We start from the raw sequence: 14170 nt of genomic DNA, 5'->3' as shown, positions 1-14170 counted from the left end.
CGTCAGTATGGACTGAGCACAGCGTAAACTCTTCCACGCTCCGAATTCAGACTGTTAATAACATCACCGTACTCTATATCGTACGGATATACATAGACAGAGATGCAGCTATATCCAGGGGGTCTACCTCTCATTTTACATTACTCCAGATATGTCAGGAAGCCTATTCATTGGCCAGTGGTAGTCATACTTATAAGACTGAATTTCAGTCCCCTTCACCCCTTAGAGAGCAATCCTTTGGCCATAGTTTGAAGAATATCTAGGACATCTTCAAGGTTTTTACACCAAATCTTGCTCTATCTGATCTCCAAGATGGGAATCTAGCATTCTCCCCAAATCTGGTCTTCAGGTCAGGCCATCCCCAAACCAAAACTATGAGCCCTCCATAGGGGGATCAGCCCCACTATTTGGGAACCACTTCTGTAGTCACTACTACATTCTGCCTTGTACAGAAATGCCATTGGCCATACTCCCTCCCATAGCAATTCTGTCTGTTTGCTAGTTTCTTACAGAGGGAAGTGGCTGCTAAAGATCAAGCAATACAGATACAGCACCCTGAAAACATGTCCAAAGAGGTGCCATGGTTATTTTCATAGCTATTCCCCTATCCAGGTATCATGTGTATCTTCCAACTGCACTTGTTAGATGGAGCAGCACCAATGCATGGGTGGGCTTACCAGAATGCGTCTGGGGTTTCAAGCAGATTAAGGGCATTTCTGGGGGTTTAGTTGGAATGCCCAAGGCAGGCACAGACTAAAAATTAGCATCACTCAAGATCCATTAATACAGGAATAGAACAGCCCCTACCAATAACCTTGCTCTCTGATACCTAAAAATAATTATCTCCATCTTCCTGAGCACCAGTATATACTTCATTAAACACCCATGTGTCCTCCCTAAATATTGTCCACAAAGCAAAGGAGCAGCATATTAGTGTAAAAAAAAAGTAATCTGTATTAGCACAATAGTGACACATGTTTCGGGCTCCATGCCTTTAATGTATAGATCATGGATCCCCATGGTTGTCCTCCCCAAATGTTGTCACCGTTGGTTTATAATGATCACAGACAGGAGGCAGCCAATGAAAACAATGAACATTATATTTATGTTTTGAACTGCTCACATCTCTATCGAGTCTCTAGTTCTCCGCGTCCCATTTCAGGCTTGTTGCCTTGTGTATTTGATGGCACATAAGGGAACAATGAGTGCAAGGTGGTGCTAACAGTTAAACCCACTGAGCTGTTACGTGGGAGTAGCCTAAACTGTGTGGCTTTTATAAGCCATGAAATCCTTATCGTGCGACTGCCTTTGTATCAGTGCGCACAGACGTTTGTGTGCCGCCAAAAAAAACGAATACGGGCGACTTATCTGTAGGAATGTTTAATGAAAGCTCTGTAATGTATATTCATGTTTGCAAGTGTGCAGCTCTAAACATAGCCCCAAGTGACATTTTTATCTTGCTAAAAACGATTAAGGGTGGAATATGACAGTTCTGCATGCGCATGATGGTCCGCCAGATGGATTAAAAGGGGGGTGGTGGCATATGCGGTTGGATGAATGACATGTATTACTGTTAAGCACTGGCAAGATTCTATCAGCAACATTCAGTATATTCCTTGCTGCCGGCAGTCGTGTCTTTCTACAGCCCAACATGCACAAAATTCTGGGTGAGACTTGGATGAACGACAGTCAAGAGTGGGTCAACTTGGGACAGGGGTTGGGTGAAAAGGGACTGTGACGTGTAGTTCAGTAGTGTTGAGACTGGCAGCCATCAATAGTTAGAAGCTGTCTGATAACAGGGTCCACTACACAGACATGGATAAAGGAGATTGAGAATAATGATTTAGGGGCCACATCATCTAGAGATGAAACTCTGGTATTCCCCAGACTGGGCCTACAATAAAGATGGCTGTGTCGGTTACTTATTGGGAACCTCAAGATCTTAGGCAGGAGATAAGTAGGGAGGTGGCAGAAGAGGACAAGACAATAGCTCTATTGCAAGGCAGAATCTGTTTTATAAGGGCACAGGTCCTGCAACAAGATGAATATGAAGCATGCATAACACGATGATAATGTTTAGCGGCCAAAGTGACTTGACAAAAAGTGCTTGGCCAACAAATAATTCAGCACAGTACGGCACTAACGCAAAAGACCCATTATAAGCAGTTCCTGCCAAAGGCAACTCAATCCAACAAGTCAACATAATGTCCAGTTATAGGATCATCCATCACTCTACTCAATAATGGATAAGCTGCCAGGCATGCTCGGTCCAGCTGACAAATGGAGCATGCTCAGTACAGTTACCCACGTAGGCTTACTCACCAATGATTCCGCTGTCCCTGCTCTCCAACGTGGAGGTTGGGCTGCAGTCCTTGGCAGGAGCCGTTGTGTTAGGGGGTGGGAGCGTGGAGCAGGGGCTGCTGGCAGGGGGAGAAGCTGTACTGCTGGTCAGTGTGGAACAGGGGCTGATCCTCTGGGTGACCGAAGAACCCTGTGGATGGGTAACACACCATGTTAAGAAAGAATGTAAGAGATTAAAAAGACAACAGCCCCTTCTTCTCATTACACCCTGGCACTACCCATTCCCATTAACTGAGTAGCCTACTGCTTCAACTTTGTCATATAATAGAGTTTATACCCATAGTTTTTCCTCTTTTCTATTTCCCTCCGGCTCCATCAATCAGCAGAGAGAATGTATTCTCAGTTAATGGGAAAACCCAGAGCATATTCCTCTACTCGAGTCCCATTGTTGGTCATTTTCTAAGGGGCCGTTAATCTGTTCCCCCACTTGGTCTGGCCGTTTCCAGTCATATCCTAGGCTTCCTATCCAATCTGGGTGCTGAGCATCATTATTCAGCCTCTGAAATCCAAGATGGTCCATTAGACTCGCATTATCGTCAAATGCTACAGCAAATACATATTGATTTATTATGGGCAGGGAGCCCCCTTCCTTTTGTGCCTCAACACTTAGCACTTCATCTTGACTGTAATTGTATATGTTTGTATTTATTTCTGTGTTATTATTGTATTGTATTGTTCCCCCAATTGTTTTATGTAGAGCACTGCGTATGAACATAGTGCCATATAATTATATATCCATCCATCCATTAGCCTTTATTTATATACTCCAACATATTCCATAGTGCCTTACAGATATTAAACCTCATTCCCATCAGTCCTTGCCCCAATGGAGCTTACTATCTCACTCATACAGTTTTTCATGCTTCTACTTCTGCTCAAGGTAAAGCAATGTAGCCCCAATTCATCCCCACTCTGCTTGCTCTTGATAGGACTGTCCAATGAAAGAAAGGCCATGGGCTGGATGAAGCCCTCTGATGCCAGTGTGCTCCACAGACTTTATTTTAATGATTCTCCCAGTAAACCTCATCTCTACCCACTGTATGGAAAAAACTGGACTGTGCTGTTGTAAATCCTCAGCTTCATTCTTGAGTGACTACCATTGGGTCTTGGGCCTATATTTTCACTACTTTCCAACTTATCTACCCTTCCTGGTCTCTGAAGGGCTTGGTTTCGGTCTCCATGGTATTCATCTCAACCAATGAACTTACAACTAACTTGCCTGTTTTTCCATAATCTCTTATGACATACAGTCATCCGCGTACCACCTCAATCTCTACCAAGGAATGTCTATGATGCTTCCTACCACCACATCTCCTGCTTTAGTCTCTGCTTTCTCTTATTATGCTGCAAGTATCATTATAAGGAAAGCACCAGTATATCCCACAGCTGGAGACCAGTCATACCTGAGTTCATCTTAAATTAAAGGCATTTACACAGAGCGACAGAGAACCTGAGCAACAAGATCAAAATGGAAATAAGGGCCATTTAACTACAGAAGACAGAACAGCTAACCACCAAAGCACTGGGTGGCCTAATCTAGATTCTTTGAATTTCAGATATAATGCCAGTCCTGTTTCAGCTAGTCCCTTTATATATCTACATCCCACAAGTTTATTGCCTTTGCTTGCTTATTGCCATCCTATTAATATGCTCACTCTTTATGGGACTGGTTCACCAACATTTGTATGATGCAACATTGTACCCCCCACCATCTTTTCAGTTTTTCTTACCTGTTTGTCTTCTTGCCAGTCTTCTCTCACTTGGTTTTCCTCCTGCTCCTCCATGCTGTATTGGGGAACAGTCGCCTGGACTTCGCTGACTTTCTCTCCCAGGAGGAAACCCAATCGGGTCATGAGGGTGTTCGCAGCCTCATCAACGGATGGAGGTGGGCCCAGGACCAACTCGTCTTCCCCTAGAAATAAAGATGTAAAAACATGTCAATGTGTGGAATATCTGAGACCATTATTAGTCAAGTGACAACACAGAAATAAGCCACATCAGTCACTAGGAAAGGTGGCGTCTGCCGTTGATACATCTACAACTACATAACAGATAGACAACGACCCATGAAGATCCTTTTCCATTATATGCCACGGAACTTCCACAATCACGTTACCTCCTATAACTAGAACACAATTCTGAACAACTTAAAGAGATGTTCATGAGACTGTAGAAACATATTAAATGGGGATTGTATCCTGATTATAAGCTGTGTTTTAATCATTGTTCCAGAAATAGAACATACAGGAAGAAGCAAGGCTTGAAAATCGTAATTTGTTTTCATTTAAAAGTCCAGAGCATTTAAATTAGTTATCTGTGATTTATCCTCCTGTAATCTCAATATTTAATTCCCAGCATTGTCTGAATTCCCTTTATTTAAAGTCAACACAAGCTGAGATATAGGTGTCTGGATCACCTGAAACAATACAAAGAGACCAAGTGTGGCTCGATTTACGAAGGCCAGACGTTGCGGATACAGGAAAGTAATGGTATTTATCACCCAGAAATAGCTTTCATTTCCAATGGGTGGACACTGCAGATAGAGGAACATATGGGTGTCTATCAGTTGGGCAATGGGCTGATGGTAGGCAAAAATGCTCCCTCGTTGTAACCTTCATCAGTTGTTGGGGCGCAGAATTCTTATCTCCCAGTTAGGCCTCCACTATCCTCCATCCTCTCTAACCATCACCCTAACGGTACCCAAAGGTTACACTTTTAAGATTAGGGTTTGGGAGAGGAGGGGTGAGGACTGAGAATGCACCAAGGAGGGCTGGCACTCTAATCATGGACGTAGGACTCCTGAGCCCTGACCACTGATGCAGATCACAGAGAATATGCACATAAGGATCACTGAATGATTTACCCATAAGTCAGAGCTGGCATATGTGGGACTATGTAACTGCCAGATGAGGTTACAGTAAGTACACGGCATCCTGCAGTTTTATCCTGCTATTTAAGGCTATATCACATGGGATGTCCTGACCAATAAGGACACTGCTCTTGTGGTAGAACCGCGGCTGTCAATACGCTACTAATCTCCGTTCACTGTTTCCACAAGCAAAACACTCGGGCATTTCTGAGGCGTGTCAGTCTATCACCACCGGCGTCTGCCTTAACGAAAGCGAGCATTCCCGAGTGGTGTCCGTCTGTCACCGCCAGTGTCGGCCATAGACAGAGGGTTTCCAATGCTTCGATATAGGAAGTGGTGACGAGCAATTAGGGTGGTTTTATTCTCCACAAGAGCAACCGCCAGTCAGCCATAGCTCTAACGCAGAACGCAAGTGCCACTTTATCAGAGAGAAGAATGAGGCCTAACCATTTGATTCTACTTCCCTACTCACTCACACAATGTCATGTTTCCTCCCCAAAACTTCTACAGCACAAACGGCATTGCTGATGCACCAAATAATGAAACATAAAACCATCTAAAAATATGAAAACGATTAAAACTACTTTTCTTTTTTTCCCACAAGAGTTGCATTTCTTGGAAAACCCATCCAGGCGCAGCTGCCCAGAAAGCAGTCAGTGGTAGCCTCAGGGAGACCAGGGGGAGCCTGTATAGAAGGTTCCATTGTAAAACCACATGCAAAATAGTATAATTGGCAGGGAAGGCAACTAAATGGCAACATTTCTGTACAATCAGAAGTGTTCCAGCCGCTGGCTGACAGGCATTTGCCTCAGAAGTGGCCACTTTCCTTGGGTATGACATGAAGAGCACAACCAATTCCAACGCTAAGGTTCTGGTGTCTCCAAACACACTCCATTCATTTCCATGTCGTTGCACCAAGTGCCACTGTGTTTGTTCTGCCTCTTCTGCTGAATCGTCCGCCCCACTTTCATAATGTCAGAGGTATAGACCCCCTCCCTCTACAGGTTCCCTTTTCCGCAAACAATCGGCTCCGAGAGTGAAATTGCACTCTCACTAGTTACACAACTGAATGTTACCACCCAGTTTGCAAGCGGGTTACAAAATTGTGGTGGGTGCAACTTTCCCACAGAGCCATATTGACCCTGGAATTGGTGGCCACATCCCAGTAGAAAGGTTGCCACCTTTTCTGGAAAAAAATACCGGCCTTCCTATATATTTATCTTTTTTCCCTATTAATAACATTGGGATCAACCATTATTTTTACCGGCCAGGTGGCAACCCTATCCAGTAGTCATTTTTAATGGGCACAAAGCAAGGCCGGAGCCCTGCCCTGGATGCAATAAGAAGATGTTCCGTGTCTGTGCCAAGTACTCGTTCTTTGGTACTCGCCCTCTGGTACTCGTTATTTGGTAGTCATTTTTTGGTACTCGCCCTCTGGTACTCGTTCTCTGGTACTCGCCCTCTGGTACTCGTTCTTTGGTACTCGTTCTTTGGTACTCGCCCTCTGGTATTCGTTCTTTGGTACTCGCCCTCTGGTACTCGCTGGGAAGTTGACTCAAATCCTGCAGCACTTAAAGGCTGAGGTCCTCCGTTAACTCTTTAGCACAAAAGTCCTGTGTGGAAGTCATTTTATTTCCCAGAATGTTGCATTAGAAAAAGAGAAGCGACCAGGAATGGGGCGGCCTCTTCAAGTTTCAGAACTGGGCCTCCCTGTCAGCTGCAGTGTTATTTGCTGATTACCCAAGATGGCCGCCACGTGCCACACAAAGTACACTTCAGCCTCTCTCCTCTTACAGGTGCCGAGATTCTGCACGGAGGGTGTGTGGTAATAATTAGTCTCCGTTCTCTGAAATATCTACGGAAACCAAGCCAGAGAGCTCAGTTTCCCGCACTTCTCTGAGGGGAGGGCGTCCCTATATCTTCCTCACATTTCTGTCAAGTTCCGGTGTAAACAACCCAGCGGCTGACTGAAAAGGAAGGCCACCATCACAGTGCAAGGCCGCTGCTTGGTTGCTATGGAAACTGTGCATAATAAACGCTGATTCACTTGTCAGTCTGCTGGGGGCACAAGCGCCGATGTGATGTGGAGACGACGGACTTCATAGTCCCATACGGAGGGAGAGACATAGGCCCAGAACTCTCTGCCATCAAACTGTCATTAATATCAGCCCTGTTTTTCCTGACGGTTTCAGACGGTGGAATAAATAGGTGATTAGATGACTGACAAGCCAACAAGTAAGGGATTCCGAGTGAGGCGCTTAGTATTCCACATAAGTCACATCAATTATAGGCGAGGCCTACCTAATAGCCATGAACATATATATTCATATCATCGCTCGTATACCCATGGCAGGGCGGGCGGGTATATGGCTCGGGATAATGATGACGGGGATAGATATATCCTTTAACATAAATCTTTAGTCACATTCTCTCTCCCAGTCAATCCCCTGACTAATGAACTCCTCCTCATCAGTAAACCTGAGGAGGAAGGTGGTACTTAAAGAGATTCTGTCATGATTTCTATGATGTTGTTTATATTTCTAAATGACACTGTTTACACTGCAAATAATTCACTCTACAATGTGTGTATTTAGTTATAAAGTGTTATAATATTGGTGTGTAGGTGCATCTCAGGTCATTTTGCCTGGTCATGTGCTTTCAGAAAGAGCCTGCACTTTAGGATGGAACTGCTTTCTGGCAGGCTGTTGTTTCTCCTACTCAATGTAACTGAATGTGTCTCAGTGGGACCTGGATTTTACTATTGAGTGCTGTTCTTAGATCTACCAGGCAGCTGTTATCTTGTGTTAGGGAGCTGTTATCTGGTTACCTTCCCATTGTTCTGTTGTTAGGCTGCTGGGGGGGGTGATATCACTCCAAATTGCAGTACAGCAGTAAAGAGTGACTGATGTTTATCAGAGCACAAGTCACATGACTGGGGGCAGCTGGGAAACTGACAATATGTCTAGCCACAAATTTCAAAATTAAAGATATAAAATATCTGTTTGCAGAAATGGATTTCAGTGCAGAATTCTGCTGGAGCAGCACTATTAACTGATGTGTTTTTAAACATTTTTTCCCATGACAGTATCCCTTTAAGGGCCACAATACATTAATTTGTAAGTTTTAGTAGACATAGGAGGCAACTATTTCTTTTTGGCTTTGCTTTGCCCTGGTTTCTAGAGATGCTGGCGTTTTTTGGTCTTCTCTAGGCCTCGATCAGTTATACTTCGCATGCTCACAGCCAGTATTACAGAGGTGCAGCTCAGTTCAGCAGGAACAGCCCCCCAAGTCTGCACCATGAGACTAGATCTGGTTTTCCCTTGTACTAATCACAGCCGTCCCCTAATCAATTTGATCCCAAGGGAAAGTGGGAAGTGTAAAAAACAAAAACCATGACCAGCTTGGAGTTTTTAATTAAAAAGAGCTACACGTGATGCTACACGTGATGCTACAGTATAATATATTCCTTGAAAGTATAGAGTGTACAGAGACTGCCGGAGAGAGAGAGAGACCGCACGGCTAGAGAGAGACACACGGAACAGTTTCGCTTCATATTCCTGTAGGAACAATGAATTAGTCACTGGCTCATCGTGCATCACAGATAAAGCCTCTCGCATGCCACAAAGGACTCCACTTATGTGGGATTATTAAATGCCTGTTCCCATTATGCCTTTTATTAAGAACAAACACAACCCAGAGATAAGAGGACAGAAAGGGAAGCGCCTTCCCCCAATCTGCGTATGATCCCTGCCTTGCACCCCACCTCTGAATCTGCCGCTCTGCTACACCCTCATTATGTTCTGTATATGACCCTATAATGAAGGTACAATGTGAATAGGATAAATATCTTCCCCCTTCATTCTTACTGATTCATATATTTGCCTCCTAATGGGAAAAATACTACAATAATCAGGGGCTGCACAGATACATTTTTGCATACACGCTGGAGCTGCCATGTTGCTTGCCTTAGTTGAGTCACAATCCACAGGCCTCGTTAAAACAATTTTACATTTTAAAAGCACTACATCAGCTCATAACCTTGCAGAGGTATATCATAAAACTATTCCAGTATAGGTATTACCCTTTACAATTTAGCAGGAACAGCCCCTTAGGCCAGAGACACACGGGGAGATTAGTCGCCCTCGCTCTCCTCTTCTTCGGGGCGACTAATCTCGACAAACGCCGGCCAGAATGTCAAACGCCGGCGAGATGGCAACTTCGGGCGTCTTCGGAAAACGAAGCGATCTCACCGTCGATTTTTATTGTAGCTGGCGGGAGGGCATTTTAGGGAGATTAGTCGCCCCGAAGAAGAGGATATTTGTCGTCGGGCTCCCTGGATCTGACTGTGTGTCTCTGCCATAGATACAACAATTATGATATTTCCAGGAAACAACGTTAGTTCCAATACACACGTGTAGAGCTGAATGGTCAGATATACAATAGAATTCTACCTGTATCTGATCATTCAGCACTAACAATGGCCAATGCCTTCAAAGGTGCCCAATCGAAATTTTCCGGCCAGCCGGATATCCAAGTCTTCTGCCGATATCTTGCCGTCTCGTCTCCGAATATCGTATGAAAATTAGTTTCCTATGATATTATCGCTGTGTCTATGGCCTCCTTAAGTCTCTACATGGTATTAATCTACTTTATATAAAAGTACTAAATCTTTATATAAAAAGGATAAAATCAATCTATTTGGCCGGGTGGGTGCTTTCCTTTTCTACGACATTGGTCAAGAGAAGCCGACGAAAGAGAACTGCAAAACCCTCAGCCTGACCTGAAGTCATAAAGGCAAAGTTGATGTGAATACATTTAAATACATTAATGGGAGGAGGCCTATGGGAAACCCAATCAAGAAAATATAGAATAATATTTTGGAGCAACGGAACATTTTAAAGCTGTTGATAGTGATGCACGGAAAACGGTAGTTGATGCAGAGCCCCCTAGTGGAGAGGTTGATACTTAATGTGCAAATATCAATAAGACATACTGTACATAACACAAGCATTGCATCGTCATATCTACTATATTCTTCTCATTACACCCTACTCTGATTAATACTTAAACCATAAACAGCTCCATCGGGGCAGGTACAAAATATTGTGTAAAATCCAGTGTATCTGTACAATAGTAACTGTCCCTGCATGTAAACCAAGGAACACAGACAAAAGACACAGACAGAATGATCGAATAAAGCTTTCAATTAACAACGGTGGCGCATGAACGGTGATGTAAATTAAGAGTCTGTTACTATGGAAACAGGGGTCATCGTTGAGTAAGAGGAACACGTGACATGAAGAGCTGATCATCAATGAAAGAACCGGAAGGAGAAGAGGGCAACAATCCGGCAGGGGCAGCGGATAATAGTTGGTCAAACAGCAACTTGAAAGGGTGATGAGGCAAAGGAGAGGGGTGGGATTTTGACAATAGGGCAGGAGAATGTGATAGACACAAAAGGATAGTAATGAGAATCGTACTGAAAGAGGAAGATCACTGGGCAACTCTCCTTGAGGTCAGCCCTGAGGCTTCCATGTGCCCAAAGCCTAAGAATCCATGTACAACTAGTAGCATTGTAACCATCTACACAAACACATCACCCACATTAATGTCCAAACTCAGTGTGTAACCAGCAGCGCTGACCTTACCAGTGACATCACAGCCCTACGCTCTAACACCATCTCGTCCTGCTGTCCTACAGCGCCAAACATGCTGCACCCATCCTACCTCACTGGACATTCTGTACAAGAAGTCAGTCTAGAGCTGGGCAAACATGGACACTTACCCAGCAGGTAGGCCTCAGCTTCCAGTTTCTGGGTGGAACCGAGAGTCGGAGATCCTAATTCAGACTCTGGAATTCTGGGACTCTCCACAAACTTTGCCTTTCTCAGTGGGTCTAAGAGGATAGTGGGGTCGTAAGAATGGAAACCATACACAGAATGTTAAGGAGTGTCAGCAGGCAACACCGGGGGGGGGGGGGATGGAACATCAACATGAATTTATAGAAAGAGTCGAACGTCAGGAGGCATGGAACGAAAAGAAGAGGGTGGTGGCAGAAGACACCATCATAATGGGGAAAAAGTGAGAAGATTGAAAGAGTGAGGGGAATGCCGGAAAGGATAAGCAAGGAGCACAGAAGAGAGAAGCATGGGTACATGAGTGATTGGGGAGAAAAGAAAAGAGCAGGGAACAAGAGAAAAGAAAGGATTGTGAGTTGCTAGAATAAACAGTCAGCAGATGGAAACTGTTAACTACTCGTCCCAGCTCAAGTTACCCTTCTTTATACCCCTCTCTTCTCCTGTGTATCAGAAAAACCCTATGTCTGTCCTGCGCACTTCTCTAAAAGGAGACTGGTCCCACGGGACGTTACATGGATTTTACCTATACTCCATGTAATTAAAACTGGACTCTAACTAACTGATTTGTAAAAGAAGGCCTCTATATACTCTATCTAATTAAACACATTAAGGGACTCACGGCTGGCTGATGGAGAGAAGCATGGGTTTTGGACACAGAATTATAATTAGAAGCTCCAAAGTCAGAGGGCTCTATAAAACCTTTGGCTTTTAACAGCCACCCTGGGGCTCCTGTTAAACATGGTGGCCACAAAAACATCTCTGAGGAAATGTGAGTATGTGTTAACCACAAGGGGCCAAGAATGCAACGGCAAAAGTTTAGCAAATACCAGAGGAAAGACAGACGGCAAAAACAACAGAAACAGCCGAGAGTCTAGTGAAAGGAAACACATGGGTAGAGAAGCTAACAATTCATTGCACAACTATGCAAAACAGAAATCCCAGTAGTAAAGCTTTAATGCTTTAAAATCCATTAACCAATAATCTAAATATTTTTGGGTTCTCAGTCACAAACCAACATTCAGTGGATGTCTAGTGATATGTAGATCTGATCTGACGTCATGTTGACCAGTGGACTAGTTGTATAGAAAATTATCTCTGGCCATGGATTTGGTGCCAATTCACTACCACCATAGAACAATGAACCTTGTAAGAGAAAACCTTGGAGATGCCACCAACATAAAAACAAATCTTTTATACAAAACCTATATACAGTATTGAGACTCACTTGAAAATAGTTGGTCATGTCATGGTCAACCAGAAGCTAATCATACATGTACCAATAAACTCATACAAACCTTTATTGCTACATGTATGATCCCTACAGATATCTGTGTACCAGGAATAGCTAACGTTTTCCTGATTGTGTTGGTTTTGAAGATTTCACCTGCTGATACAGAATGTTGGCCAGTGCATCAGCATATTAGAAATTAAATAGGAGCAGCAGATCCTCTTCACTTACTGCCGTCTGATCGTTGGGGCCGTCAACATAAGAAAGGGGTCATAGAATGTTCAATCACTCATATAATATCCATCTAAACTACCATACAGGACCGGCCCGATGTATGGCCACCATAAACCATGGAGCTTCAGTAGCCATGGGCAAGGACAACGAAACTAGAAAGTGAAGAGAATGAAAGAGAATAAACTCCTATTTTAATAGCTTCATCCATCTTTTTTTGGGTAAGTACAAAATTCACGCTTCATCCTATTACCATTTTAATTAAAATTACCAAAAGCAACAAACACAAGAAAGAAGCATTTCTTTCATAAGGTAGCAAGTCCCATCAGGAAAGTTCCTTCGACATGAAAAAGGTCTCTGTACTTATATTCTATATCATGTAGCAGCAGCCAAGTATATGTCCAGTTAGCGTCTCCACCATGATCAGCCTTAGGATCCTGGTGGGTAGTGATAGATCACAAGAAACTCGGACCCTAGACATAAAAAGGACTCTTGATTTTGTACTTATATTCTATATCATGTAGCAGCCAAGTATATTTCCAGAAGTTGACGAGCAACCACCTCTAGCTAAAGGATGTTGTGCTACTCATAGCAACCAATAAGAAGTTTGATTTCTTTGTTCTAACTGCACCAAGCGCATTGTCCTGAAGAACCACAAGGTTTGAAGGTGACATGGTTTGGGTAAACTCGATGTGTCGGCATAACCATCACCAATTAGCATCTCCACCATGGTCAGCGTTAGGATACTGGTGGGTAGTGATGGATCACAAGAAACCCAGATCCTAGGCATGGCAGTGGTTTGGAGCCCCATCATTACATATTTAAGGATGGTCTAACTTCCACAGAGTAGCAGTCATGGGTACAAAACCTGCAAGATAGTGGGCTCAGTAGGACAAGCTTATTCAATGGGTCAGTAAATTAAGGGCAGTTAAAATGCTGCAATTCCTGCTTCTCCTACTGACGGAAGTCACACGTCTGCTTCTCCTGTGGCAGAGATGCTTTTCCGCGTTCAAGTTCAGCAAGAAGATCACTGCTCATAGTGGTGTCAGAAAGAGGTGTCATTCATTGCAATATACAGAGGTGACAAGTCATTAGCTACCTACAGCAATGGAAAATTGCTATTTCATCTCGGTGGCTGATTTTGAAGCCTACCAGCTAACAAGGATTCTCAATCATCCGTCGCCTGAGCATTGGGAGGCCAAGAGAATTCTCCAGTCGTATAAGCGACAGGTAATATACATTTGGGAAAGGCAGGCGTTTCTTCTCTCCTTCTATTCGAATTCTCCAAAAGGTTCAGATGAACGAGTCACTAAGAAGCACATAAATGGTCACCTACCCTCATACATACATATGTCTCCTCTTTACCCATAAGTCAAATTTATGAAATCGGGTTTCACAATACACAACACAGAAGAGAAGGAAACCAGAAACAAGTGAAACCTATTTCATTTGACTTATAATGTCCTTGTATTGCCTAAACTTGATATGACGCCTTCATGGTGATGGCTGGACCAACTCAAGAAGCTGAGTAGCTACTCTTCAGATCAAGACTCATCCGTTTTTTTTTTTTAACTTCTAGGTTTAAACAAAAAAATACATACCGGCACTCAGGACTCCACGCAA

The 14170-nt window shown here is 43.6% G+C and overlaps 1 protein-coding gene across 6 annotated transcripts in view; it reads right to left on the bottom strand.

Moving 5' to 3' along the window:
* LOC108700860 (protein TANC2) overlaps positions 1-14170 on the bottom strand; it is a 180767-nt gene that overhangs the window by 29051 nt on the left and 137546 nt on the right. For 4 of the 6 annotated variants that reach the window (XM_018234875.2, XM_041577258.1, XM_018234877.2 and 1 more), the window contains 3 exons: positions 11016-11126; positions 4092-4273; positions 2323-2491 (listed from right to left, as the gene is read on the bottom strand). In XM_018234875.2, the coding sequence (XP_018090364.1) occupies positions 2323-2491; positions 4092-4273; positions 11016-11126 (462 nt within the window). The remainder of the gene's footprint in view (positions 1-2322; positions 2492-4091; positions 4274-11015; positions 11127-14170) is intronic. The other 2 variants (XM_041577257.1, XM_041577261.1) reach the window with 1 other exon arrangement.

The sequence above is a fragment of the Xenopus laevis genome, chromosome 9_10L, assembly GCF_017654675.1.
Source record: "Xenopus laevis strain J_2021 chromosome 9_10L, Xenopus_laevis_v10.1, whole genome shotgun sequence".
NCBI lineage: Eukaryota > Metazoa > Chordata > Amphibia > Anura > Pipidae > Xenopus > Xenopus laevis.
The sequence above is the reverse complement of the archived record's forward strand: the minus strand, read 5'-3'. Positions and strand labels throughout refer to the sequence as shown.